Source organism: Danio rerio, chromosome 17 (genome assembly GCF_049306965.1).
Source record: "Danio rerio strain Tuebingen ecotype United States chromosome 17, GRCz12tu, whole genome shotgun sequence".
Taxonomy (NCBI): domain Eukaryota; kingdom Metazoa; phylum Chordata; class Actinopteri; order Cypriniformes; family Danionidae; genus Danio; species Danio rerio.
The window spans coordinates 31,648,871-31,661,545 of record NC_133192.1 but is presented as its reverse complement, the minus strand read 5'-3'; the positions used below and the strand labels follow the sequence as shown (position 1 = coordinate 31,661,545).

At 36.0% G+C, this 12,675-nt stretch overlaps 1 protein-coding gene across 7 annotated transcripts in view; it reads right to left on the bottom strand.

Moving 5' to 3' along the window:
• Positions 1–3,627, bottom strand: part of spata17 (spermatogenesis associated 17) — a 64,326-nt gene extending 60,699 nt beyond the window's left edge. For 3 of the 7 annotated variants that reach the window (XM_073927611.1, XM_068214469.2, XM_073927610.1), the window contains exons 1-3: positions 3,426–3,525; positions 3,131–3,203; positions 1,069–1,150 (exon numbers count right to left, since the gene is read on the bottom strand). In XM_073927611.1, coding sequence (XP_073783712.1) covers positions 1,069–1,150; positions 3,131–3,174 — 126 coding nt within the window. In that variant the 5' untranslated portion in view covers positions 3,175–3,203; positions 3,426–3,525. 7 annotated transcript variants of the gene reach the window in all.
• Between the last annotated feature and the right edge of the window lie 9,048 nt (positions 3,628–12,675).

Below are 12,675 nucleotides of genomic sequence, written 5' to 3'. Positions count from 1 at the left end.
GGGCAGAGCTTTTGGGTATTATACCACCTCCCGATGGTGAATGTGGTTATAATTATGGCAGGTATTATTTCAGGGGTGTCCAAACTCAGACCTGGAGGGCCAGTGTCCTGAAGAGTTTATCTCCAACCCTAATCAAACCCACCTGAACCAGCTAATCAAACTCTTACTAGATATACTAGAAACTTCCAAGCAGGTGTGTTGAAGCAAGTTGTAGCTAAACTCTGCAGGACACCGGCCCTCCAGTGTTAGGACACCCCTGTATTATTTGGTACTTTGGTCATTTATCTTACTAATTTGGCAACTGTCAAACATCATCAGGGAAACCGTTTGAATTTCCGCTTAGTAAAAAAAAACTGTAGTGTTCCATTTGGGACAACACTGCAGACATATATGCTGTTGAGTGTGTAATTCAGGGGTGGCCAACCCTGTTCCTGGAGAGCCACCTTCCAGCCGATTTCAGTTGCAACCCATATCAAACACACCTGAACCAATTAATTAGGACCTGAACACCACGTGATAATTACAGGCAGGTGTGTTTTATATGGGTTGCAACTGAAATCTGCAGGAAGGTGGCTCTCCAGGAACAGGGATGGCCACCCCTAGTGTAAGTGCATAAGTAGTGTATAGTGGGGCGCACCTTTTAACTGTGAAAACTGCACTGAAGCAGTTCCAATTTACTAGAACTTCATCTATGTTTAGTGGCTTTGACACAATCTACAATCTAAGTGCTATAGAAATAGAAAGAGGAAGAGATAAAACATTATTAAAATGAATGAAAATACGACAAAACAAACAAACAAAACTTCTAATGTAAAATCTATCACCATGAAATCTATTATGGTTAATTGTAAATATTAAATTAAAGATACGATAAATATTAAAATAAGTCAAATTAACAGCATCGTAGACAAGATAAAAGCATTCCATTGGAAATCAATAACAATTGTTAAATTACAACTTAATTACTACTTTACGTAGATGCATGTAAGACACAGCATGCTTGTTAACTGCTACATGTTAATGAGGGTTATCATAACATAATCAATATTACATGTATCCACAACTTACCTTTACCCTTTGTCTGAAAAGTGCCCGAGCAGTGAAACCACGCCATGTTTTTTGTATTAAAATTGCGTTTTTATGCAGATGTCTGAAAAAAATAAAAGAACACTCTGTGATTATACCTCTACACTTTCAAACGTTTAACATCCTTCCTCAAAAAAAAAAAACCTTTTTTTATCCTACCAATCCGTGGTAAGTTTTCCTCAGACAACTGTACATTTGCATTCATCATTAACTACCCTCTAAATGCATGTCTATAGCAACTCTGAACTCAACATGGCCATCAATTTCCAAAAGGCCATTTATAACTCCAAAAAATCAATGCGTATAGGGACGGTGGCAACCCTGGAGCTGCACTCAAGAAGCCTAGATTGAGCTTAATTAGCCACTTAACACATTGATCAATTAACTAAAGTAATCTAAATTAACCTACTGTCTGGGAGTTTGTCTGCTCACTGCACAGAAATATGTTGAGGTTACACACTGTAGCGCCCTGCGCACTGGCTATTTCTTGCATTTAAAGACCAAATGCATTTGATTTAGGCTTTAGTGACCACTTACAGGTAAATGCTGAGAATATAGAATTAACACATCCGTCTACCCTATATAATATATAAGTGGTATGGAGTGAAGCTGTGGTCACTCATTGCTTCAGTGGCTTTAGTTCATGACATTGTTTTCCCAAAGGCTTTTTTAAAAAAAAGTCATGTAGATGGGCTTTTATTGCTTTAAGAAGTGAATTATAACAATCTAAACATTATTAAATTTGACAAAAATACATAACGTAAAAGACTACTTTAAAGAGATTGTTCAGGCCATTCAAGAGTTGACTTTTTTCCTACTAGCATCTGATATAAACAAAATAATTTAAAACAATTTTATAAACTGCCTTTGCCAGTGTTCCAGAGGATGGTGAGTATGAATCATTGGCTGATAACATTTGGTTGCAACTTCTTAATGTACAGTGTAGCATCCAGGATAAGGTACATTATTTTTTTCCCTTCACTGACAGGACAGTGGAGATTGACAGACAGGAAAGTATGGGGAGCAGAGATAGGGGAAGGATCAGCAAAGGACCCTGAGCTAGGAAACGAACTCAGGTTGCTGCAAGCACCTGGATAGACTAACCACTAGGCCATTGGCGTCAACATAAAGTACATTCTTATGTATAATACAGCAGGTGGACTCTCAATCACTCCATTGTAAACAGACAGTAAATAATGTACATTATTTTATAAAATTCTGTTTCTTAACACATTGAATGTTTTCTTTAACTTAAATGCATTGTTAGGAGCTAGTGGAATTCATTCTGTTCTCCCTGTATGTTTATTTTATTTTTTGACTCTCAGTGCTAGTAGTTTTTGAATGGATGGTCATACATTAACAGCAATTTTACATGTTTGACTGAACTATCCCATTAAATGTCTAATAACAGATTTTTTTTAAATAAAAAAATATTTATAAATATAACATTATTGATATAAATATTTATAATGATGCAGTATTGCATTTATTGCAAATATGCACACACATTACTTTTTATGGCAGTTATTTATTTATTTGTATTTGACAAGTCGTCACCTTGGAATTATAAGGTTCTATCTGCGTCAATAATACAAAAATGACAAGATAAAACTTTGTAATTTTAAGGCAACAAAGTTTTTTTTTTTTTTTTTTTTTTTTTTCAGAAATGAGCAATGTTTCTTTTTGAATGCTGCTGGTAAACGTTGCTGCCGGTACAGCAAGTCTGTCTTTTAACAGTTAGGTTACAGTATTTTCAAAAATTAAGTACATGATTGAAACAACTTAAAAAATATAATCAAAACAAAATGAAATGCATTCAAATAATTAATTAAAACAGGAGGCCTTGATTATATGTGAAAAGTATGCAACACTACAGAGGTTATTACCAAGACTAATTCTAAAACAGGACTGTCACTTATTTCAATACAAAAAAAGTTTAAATATTAATGCTGAAACTTGCCAAATTGATAGTTTAACTTAAGATGTATTGACAGATGGAAAAAGAGATCTCAAAAGTTTTGTCTTACCTGATGTACGCTCTCACCTGACAGCCCCTGAACCAGCTCTGAATCCTGACCGCTGCCTCATTCTCTTTCTGTCGGTTTTCCTCCGCAATCCTGTATCATGATATGCTTTCACTGAGTTTACCGAGTTATTACAGTGTTATTCTTATCATCATATAATCATATACATATATTGTATATGTGTTTTGCTATTCTTGTTGAAAACAGTACAGTGAAGAACGAACTTGTAGAGAATAAACGTTGAGATATGGGTTATTTTTACTTATATAACGTTAAAACATTATAGCTTAAGAATACTTCGCATTATTTCATTACCTGTTTCTGATGAAATGTTGCTCTTTGATGAGATCAACCTGACGGTAAAGTTTCACAAGTCTCGCCATCATTCCGGAAGTTTGAAGGTGTCCATGACAACAGAAACTCTCGTGTGCGCGAGGGGAGAGCGAGTGCACGCTAGGCTCCGGCTTGCGCAGTTGAGGAAGTGTAGTGCACGCGTCTGTTCAAATCAGCGATCACATGCGAAACTCAGCTCTGTTCGATGTTTGGTAAACATACTTTTCCTCAACAGCGTTTTTAAGTTTAACCAAAGATACAAAATGTTAATACGTTTGGTCTTAAATAACAAACTTGTGCTACATGTTCTTCCTGTTTTTGTTTATTTCCTGTCAGACATCCGAATAAATTGTTTTAGCTTATAATATACATTTACTTTGTAATTAAGTGCTTTACTTATGGTTATGTTTTATAGTATTTAACTTTTCCATAAAATGTACAGGCTTTTAATTTGTGTTTATTTCATTTGTTTGTTGGTTTATTAATGTTTTTATTATTATTTATTTTTGTCCGTAATATATTTGAAAATTATAGTGTTCAGTTCTGTAAATAAATAACCACTTCATAAATGTGTCCTGCGAAGGAGATCCTGTTTTTTTCTTTTCTACTTTGAAACATGATTCCTAACAGATCTTTTGAGATAAAGACAATATCATCTTTTCACAAACTACTTCTCTCTGTTCTCAGATATTCTGTCTGGATGTGATACAGGCAAGATACAAGACGTCCTGCGAGTTCCCGGCAATACAGATAACCGCTGACAGACGCCAGCCAATTTGCTGTCCCGCCGCACCAGAGCAAGGCACTAGAAATATGGGCTGAGGAGTGACCCTTTGGCTGTGTCGCCCATCCATCCGAACCTGGTGGTGGGCTGGCCACCGTGGTAATTGCCTGCGAAACAGTGTTTTGACAAGCCAGACGGGTGTAAGCCATCATTCTAGCAGCACGGTGATGAGGTGTCACCTGGAGAGAGCTGTTGAGAGCCCACATGTTTACATGCAGCCAGGTGACCCAGTTTTGCCCTGCATCAGACCACCACTGCATTCTTCACTTTGGTTTCAATTCTCTGAATCACACTTTACTAATTTTGTTTGTCAGTGCTGAAGGCGGGTTCTAGGGGAGATTCATAGTCTATACTATAAAGCTCTTTATAATTTGATTTGCTTTAATACCTAATCTTGAGACTCATGAAAGATTACCCAAAGATAAAAAACAAACAAACAAACTATTCAGAGTGCTAATAGGGATTTTACGCCACAGACTTGTGTATTGTGTTAAACAGGTGATTTCAGGTAAGGTTTTTGTATGTGCTTTGATTCGGTTAAAAGTCACTTTTTATGTTGGATAAAAGTGATAGCACTCTTGAAGTTCAGTGGTTTAAAGTTATTTATATATATTGTATTTATATCATCTGTCGCATGCCTAAAAAAATCTTCATCAATTAAATAGTTCAGTCCATTCATTGTGACCGAAAGCCTTGCCTGGCTATAAACATTTGTACTTGCATACCTCTGCGCACCCTGTTTAGGGGTTATCCCCTTGCATCGTAACGTTTTCTGAATGGTGAATGAGACGTGAGGAAATCCCACTCTTCTCATCCTGTTGTTTGAGTATTTGGTCTACTTGTGCCCAATTGTATCTTTTAGAGGAGTTGTGGACAGTCATTGTCCAGGGAGGGCAGGGTGTTTGGCTTTTTAAAGCTAGCTTGCTATTACTAGCCTCTCCCAAATCACCTACCTTAACTTTAAATGTAGAATATGTATAATTCAGAAACACTTTTTTTAATCGATAAATAAGACAAAGAAGTGCACTGCGGCCGGCGATTCATTGCTCTTGTTGATATTCTAATAACGAACACGATTTCATTTAGTATAATCTAGATGCTGATGAAAGCATTGTTTTGATTAGTATGTGCTGAGCCTTTTCTGGACAATGTCAAGATGTCAGTGGTGAAAAAATAGCAGTAAAGAAAGCATTTGATCATAATGATGAGAATATATTTGCACAAGCAAGTAGCTGACAGCATAAAATTTTTTAGATAAAATATCACGGTTTCACGGTATTGTGATCACTGCTCTAAAATATGTTCTTTTTAAAAGTCTAAGTCAAAGGTGTATAATCTAGTTCCTTGAGGGCTGCAGCTCTGCGCAGTTTAGTTCCAACCACAATTAAACACACCTTATCAAACTAACTGAGTTTTTCAGTTTTGTTTGAAACCTACTGGTAAGTGTATTGAAGCTGGGTCGGAACTAAAGTGTGCAGAGCTGTGGCCCTCAAGGAACTAGATTTGGCACCAGTGGTCTGGGTTAAAAAAAACAAAAAACTTTTTCCCCCATTGAACAAAATAAATTTTATTTTAGGAAACATTTCTAATATTTTGGAACAGGAAACATGTCAGGCTAAATAATGAACATAAATCATTGACTTCTGCTCTCTTCATTAGTTTCAAAAACATTGATTTCTTTACAACACAAAAAAACAGAAAACTTTTACACATTCCTTTTTAAAGTTTTTTTTAAACCTCGACTTTTCCAATCTTCAATAATCCTTGAAACCAGTTAACGTCCCATGCATACAAGCAATTCGCCAGCATCATGTAAACACTGGATAATGCTGGATAATTCAAATTCTGTCATGATATTTTGATTATTATTGACCATATTGATTGTCCTTTCTAGCTGTTTAAACATTGTCAAATAAGAGATTAGTACATCAAAATTTATATAGCACCTTATAGGACATCTTGCTTAAGATGCATTCAAAGAAGCACCCGAACAAGCATAACTTAAATAAGATGTGCAAAGTGTATGCAGATAGTTTTTTCTTCTTCTCACACTCACATTTGGCTAAAGTTTTTATTAAAAGTCCAAACATATCGCAGTTAATGAATCATGTAGGATGATACCAGTTTTCTACATGTGACTTTCAGCATAAATCCTATTAATATGCTTCTGCTAAGCAAAATAGTGAAATGCCTCATTCAAAATCAAATACTGTAATTTGATTGAAAATCCACCACACATTTTTCTTTATCCTCACAATGCTGCGACCATGTAATTGCAATGATGGCCGTTACTGCTTCTGGATGATATCACCTTCCCCCCTCTCCCTTTGTTTCCCTTAAAGGATAAAGGTGTGACTGTTCCGGTGCAAGAGAAAATCATATTTTTATTAGCTGGCCTTTATCTGGGGAAAAAGGTAATGAATTGAGTATTGTGTAAGATGGTTTAATCTGCAGGTGTTCTATCATTATTTGCAGTGTGGTTCCACTGAGACAGCGGTAATCCATTAAGAAGGGGGCTGATCCTGCGAGGGGTTTGATGAAGTTGAGGCTCCTCTGCCCCATGCAGAAGGGCGTTTAGTGCTGCCGGCCCCACAGCTAGTGTGCAGGGATATATCACCTGCGTACTCACTGTTTCATCATCGCTCTCTCTTTCTCTGCTCACCAAACAATCCTTAGCGTATCCGACTGAGTGACCAATAGCAAGGCAAACTCTTTTTTTTCTTTTTGTCTCAAAACACAATAAAGAAGACTCTATTATGCATGGCGAACAGCTAAAAACTCATTAAGTTTCCACTCTATATGACTTCATTAAAAGCGTACACTAGCATGCATGATGGAATTATATCGTGCAAGCTATAAGTACAGCATCTATGCCTGCTGCTTATTATTCATCATCAGGTAATTCATGTTATTTTCCATCCTCCTTCTGTTTTGCATTTCCTTTCTTCCCTCTTCATCTTCTACCGTTCTCTCTGGCAGACGTAATATCAGCTAGAGGAGTGCACTGTTTCATGTCCCGAAGAAAGGCTTAGCTCACGTTTGATTGAGGTCTCTTCCATCTCACACAGGCGCCGTGTTTGTGGATACGGTGCCAGAGAAGCAGATGCAAGGGCCTATTTGATGGCAGCAAATAATAAAACGTATAATTTGCGTTTGCAGTTTCTCCTCCACTGTATCAGGCGCACAGATGCTGCGGCGCAGTTTTATTTGCCAAAAATCATATGGACTGTAGTTAATGGAATAGGGAGTGTTTGCCATCCAATTTTGAAGAGAAAATAAATCAAGCCATGTTCCTTTCTGTTATCTGGCTTTGGCTGTGAACATTCACCGTAAGCACAAACTTGCTTCTTTTTATCGCTTTACCATTCATCTGTCGGTTAGCCCTTCATCTCTCTATTGAGTTGGACTGTTTTTGTTTTGCGGCTGTTGTGTTGTTGTCATATAGGAATTGCCTAGAGGCCATGAAAAAACCCAATTTAAATCCTCTTGGGCAATGTTACACCGTAGTCGCATTTCTGTGGTGTTTACTTCCACTCTAAAATTCGTTTCGTATGAGAGGAACGTAGCGTAGCACTTGAAACATTTGCAAAAAGTAGAACAGCTCTGCATTGCCAAGATTAAGCGAGACTTTGATTTCTGGAGCTCACCGGTGGCAGAATTATTACGCTGTTGTTAATAATGGCGTTTTGAGAGTAAATAAGACTGCAAGTCTCCTGGGATGTACTTGTCACAGTGTTGTTTGGGTTTGTGAATTTTATTGTCATACAAATCCTCTTGCATGCGCTTTTCTTTTGTCTGCCGTGTACTGTATTTACACTCGCTGAAACATAAAATGACATTTCCTTCCTGCGGGGAGCATCTTTTGATGATAAAAACATGACAGTGCATCTATTCAAACATTGCTCCGTAGTGTGATCGGTAATCAAATGTGATAACTTTAGTTGTGACTTTGGTTTTGATTATTTCCTATTCTGCAGGGCTAAAAGGATGTCTGAGGCAACAATCTGCTGTCTGAGTTAAATCCGTGATTTATTCAAAGTCAGACTAGCAAGACTAGCTGTGTTGTCTTGTTTTGACATTTTATGATTATACAATAATAGCATACATTTTTGGTTTGTTGCAGTTGATAAAAACAGAAAGCGCTGTCATACAAACATTTTTGTGGTGTGATCTGCATCATTGAAGTGTGATGACTTTGAAGTTATGAATTTGTTTTTTATTGTCTTCTTTTTTTTCTAAAAATGTCTAATTCATAGGTTAATATATTTATTTAGTAGTCAACATTTGAAGTTGTTCAAAACCTTTCATTAAAGTTCAGGGTGTCCATGGGGTCTTAAAAAGTATTAAAAGTTGATAAATCAATGTAGAGAAATTGAAGACCCTTAAAGTATTAAAAGTCTTAAATGCTATTTTGCAAGGTATTAAATTGTATATTCTTTTTGATTATGCAATGTATAGTTGTATGCTAAAGCTTGCCTGAATTAAATTTGTGAACATCAGTCAATAAAATCCTGGATACATTCGACATCATGCTGCTTTGTTTATTACAGTAACCAAGGCAGCACTGTTAATTCTGCAGGTCTATAGGCATCAACCTGCGAATAAACTAGATTTAATATATTTTTATTCAGTATATGAATAATGTTTTAGTTTTGTATAAGTTTCTTACATTAATATTTAGTAAATATACTGTAAGTTAAAATCTTGCTATGTTTCTGGTTGAAAAGTGGATAAAGTGGATATAAGGTTTTAAAATGTATGGAAAGAGTCCTAAAAATGACTTAAAAGGTATTACATTTCACTCTCTGATTCTTGTATATACTCTGAAGTTGTCCTATAATTATTGAACACCTATTCTTGTCTTAGAACAATTTTTAAAAACTTATTTGATCCTCTTCACAGTGAGAGATATTTATTTATTTTTATACATTATATTAATTGATTTAAAATTAAAATTGTTAGCTTTTTGTCTCTTTAAAGTATGATTTATAAATATATATATATATATATATATATATATATATATATATATATATATATATATATATATATATACATATATATATATATATATACATATATATATATATATATATATATATATATATATATATATATATATATATATATATATATATATATATATATATATATATATATATATATATATATACACACACATCAAAAAATGATTGCAGACAAGTGTAAAACAGTTTGTAATTGCTGGGAAATGAATTGAATCTAGCACCAAAGTAGTATACAAAGTGATCCATCTTATGGATGGGAGGGAGGCAGCTCTCGTAAAGACCTTGACCTCTGAACCCTGGCCTATTTTAGTCATGGTCCAGCATGCTCCATCCAGGGCCCGATCCCATTTCTAGCTTTTAGTTTGCTTCATTGCCCACCTGAGCCAGGCAAAGGATTTGTTGCCTATTTACTCGCCTCTATTTCAATGGCTCTCTCCACTTTTATAGGGGCTATTACTACTGAAAGATTAGTTTTCATGGGTCTGATGACATGGGACTTTAGTAAGTTGTTGGCTTAAAATACTATTTGACACTAAAAAGTTTTCTACTTTCACTATCAAATCAAGAGAGTAAGTGGAGCACAGTGGCTGGACACAGGCAGTCTGGGAACAAAATAGATTTCTGTTCAAAGAGACCTGGTGGGTATTTTATCATTATTACGGACCAAACTAATAGAGTGGGTTGTTGTGGTCAGTTCTTAGCATATTGGTTGGTTCAAAGCACAAAAAGTAAAAACATTTGTGTATATAGATAATTGAATATAAGCTTGTATTGTAAATTGTTTCCGTTTAGTATAATCTAGACTGATGTTTTCTGAAGTTGCGCAGTGCACGTTTATATTTACCTTGCTATTAATGGATAACTGCACCAGATAAATTTCTCTCTCTCTCTCTCTCTCTCTCTCTCTCTCTCTCTCTCTCTCTCTCTCTCTCTCTCTCTCTCCCTCTCTCTCTCTCTCTTTCTCTCTCTCTGTCTCACTTGATCTCTTTCCCAATCATTATTGCTACAAAATCATTCTTTAAATTACCCGGCTATCATTTAAAGAGTTAACTACTGGCAAGTTATTAAGCCGCAAAGGTCAGACTTGTTTCTAAAGGATTATCCTTGTTAAGAAGTCGGAAAACACTAAATATTTCTAATCCTATGTTATTTGCCGCTTGGCTGGTTAAAAGCTACTTTAAGCCTCATAAAATTAAAACGGAGCGTTCCCTCAGCTGTGGCCGGCCATTGAATTTGGAGGAAGAGGTGCAGAGCCAAAATGTTGCGACAGAATTAAATGTCAGAAATCTTCTCAAGTTGTAGATATATTGTTCACACCGGCTGGTTTTGATTAATACATTTAATCTAAATCATGTGAAGGTTCCTCCTCCTTTTATCCATAAAACGCAATAGGACACAAATCAGTTTTACTGTAGCTTGATAACAATTGGAAAATAATGCATTTTTCCCACCCAATAAATTGTTGCTTACACCCCTAACCAAAATCAATTCATCTCCCTCGAATTTATTAAAATCCCAGCCATAAATCTTCCACAATGTTTGTTCATCTGCTTTTGTGATACATTTCTATCACGTTTGTTCTGGTCTAATGTTTTCCCTGTCGCTCCTGCGTAAAATGGAAAAATCTATTTCGGACCAATTGAATAGTTAAAGAAGTACGATCCCGGTGAGGTGCTGTAAATAGAATCGATAAAGATGGCAGTGTGCGGTGAAGATAGCACCTTTCCCCTTGAGTTTTTGATTAACCCATCCGACAGCGAACCTGACAGCAATATACCGGCGCTGTGCTTGGGAGGTATTCCCCGAGGCCCTCTTTTTGTCTTTTCATAACCGTTCTAGACATGTTTGAAAGAGTTTTTATTGGCCTTTGTGTGTGTGTGTGTGTGTGCGCGTGTGCACATGTGAGCCTGATCATGTTTTTTTTGCGCACAGGGTTTTTTTTGCTACAAGGGTGGGCTAGAGAGACTATTTTTCAGGCCTAATAACAGTATATTTAGAAATCATTTACACCATTCCTTGTTGCCAGATCTTTACCTGAGGCTATGAATTGATTGGGCACGTTAGGAGTAAGTTGTGCACCGATGCCATTTAAAATCATCAGATGCTGTCAACATTCAGTTAAGATTTTCGGCAGTTGGCATGCCAAGATTTTATATTGCAAAGAAATGGTCCTCAATCCATCTGTGCTCCCAGACTAATGATTTGGGTGTGCTTCAAATATGAGGATACAATACGCCTCATTGCTGCACATTGTCCAATTTACTCTTGATCAATTACCCATTCTACACCGACAGGGTCAGTCGAGAGAAGCAGGGCTTTGTGATTTATTCCGGGTGTTAAAAAATAATTTGTTTGGATTGATTAACGTTAATTAATTATGCTAATTATATGAGCCCAAAACAGATGTTTCCCCTTCTAAGACTTTAATTACAAGCTCTTGCTTTACCTAGAAAACAGCATTTAAAGTTTAGAGCAGTTTTAAAATCTTAAAGGGTTCTCTGAGTAAACCTGTTATTTAAGAATGAATTTGCGTTGCTTGTAGACGTTGGTATAAACAGGGATGCTAATTTAAATATTTATTAATATAGTATTAGATTAGTTTGAACAAAAATGTATTTATTTTTATATAACTATTTTAAGGGGTTTTAATTTGGATAAAATAGTGGAGGTTACAGACAGGAAAGTATTCGGAGCAGAGACGGGGGGAGGGTCGGCAAAGGACCCCAAGCCGGAAATCAAACTCGGGTCGCCATGAGCCCTATGCCGGTGCACTTAACCACTGGGCTGTTGGTGCTGAGGAGCAAACATTTATTATTATTTTTCTTTATTTATTTTTTGTTATTCAACACCTGATATTTTTTGGCATGCACATTTTCCCTATTTTGTAATTAAAATATATATAAAAAAACATTAAACAAGTATAACGCTTTGTAATTCTATTAAATTAATTTGTTGATTAAAAACAGTTGATCTTAATTTGTAGTGTTGTATTTATTTATATCATTGCAAACTTTATCTTCGAAGATGGCCCTAATATGGTGATTTTATGATTATAATATGAAAACAATTAATTGTACATTATTTAGTAAATCTCACTTCTGCATACATATTAAGAAGAAATCAACAATTTAAAAAATATTCTTGCTTTGATCAGTAGTGCTGCCAACCTACACAAACTGCATGGTTTTGGATTGTCCCCAATCCTTTGGTGTCGTATATGTGTGATAGGGCTGTCCTGTCCCTTCAACAGGAGCTGTCATCATACCGTGCCAATCATTCTGTTCTCTTGTCTGTCAGCCTTTGATATGGTAATTCACCCTGACTGACTGCAATAATGACCAGTCTTCTGGGTGTGATTAAGTGCATAGCTCTTCTGCCTGGCCCCGCTAAACCACAGAGAGCCACACACTGACCCCTGCTT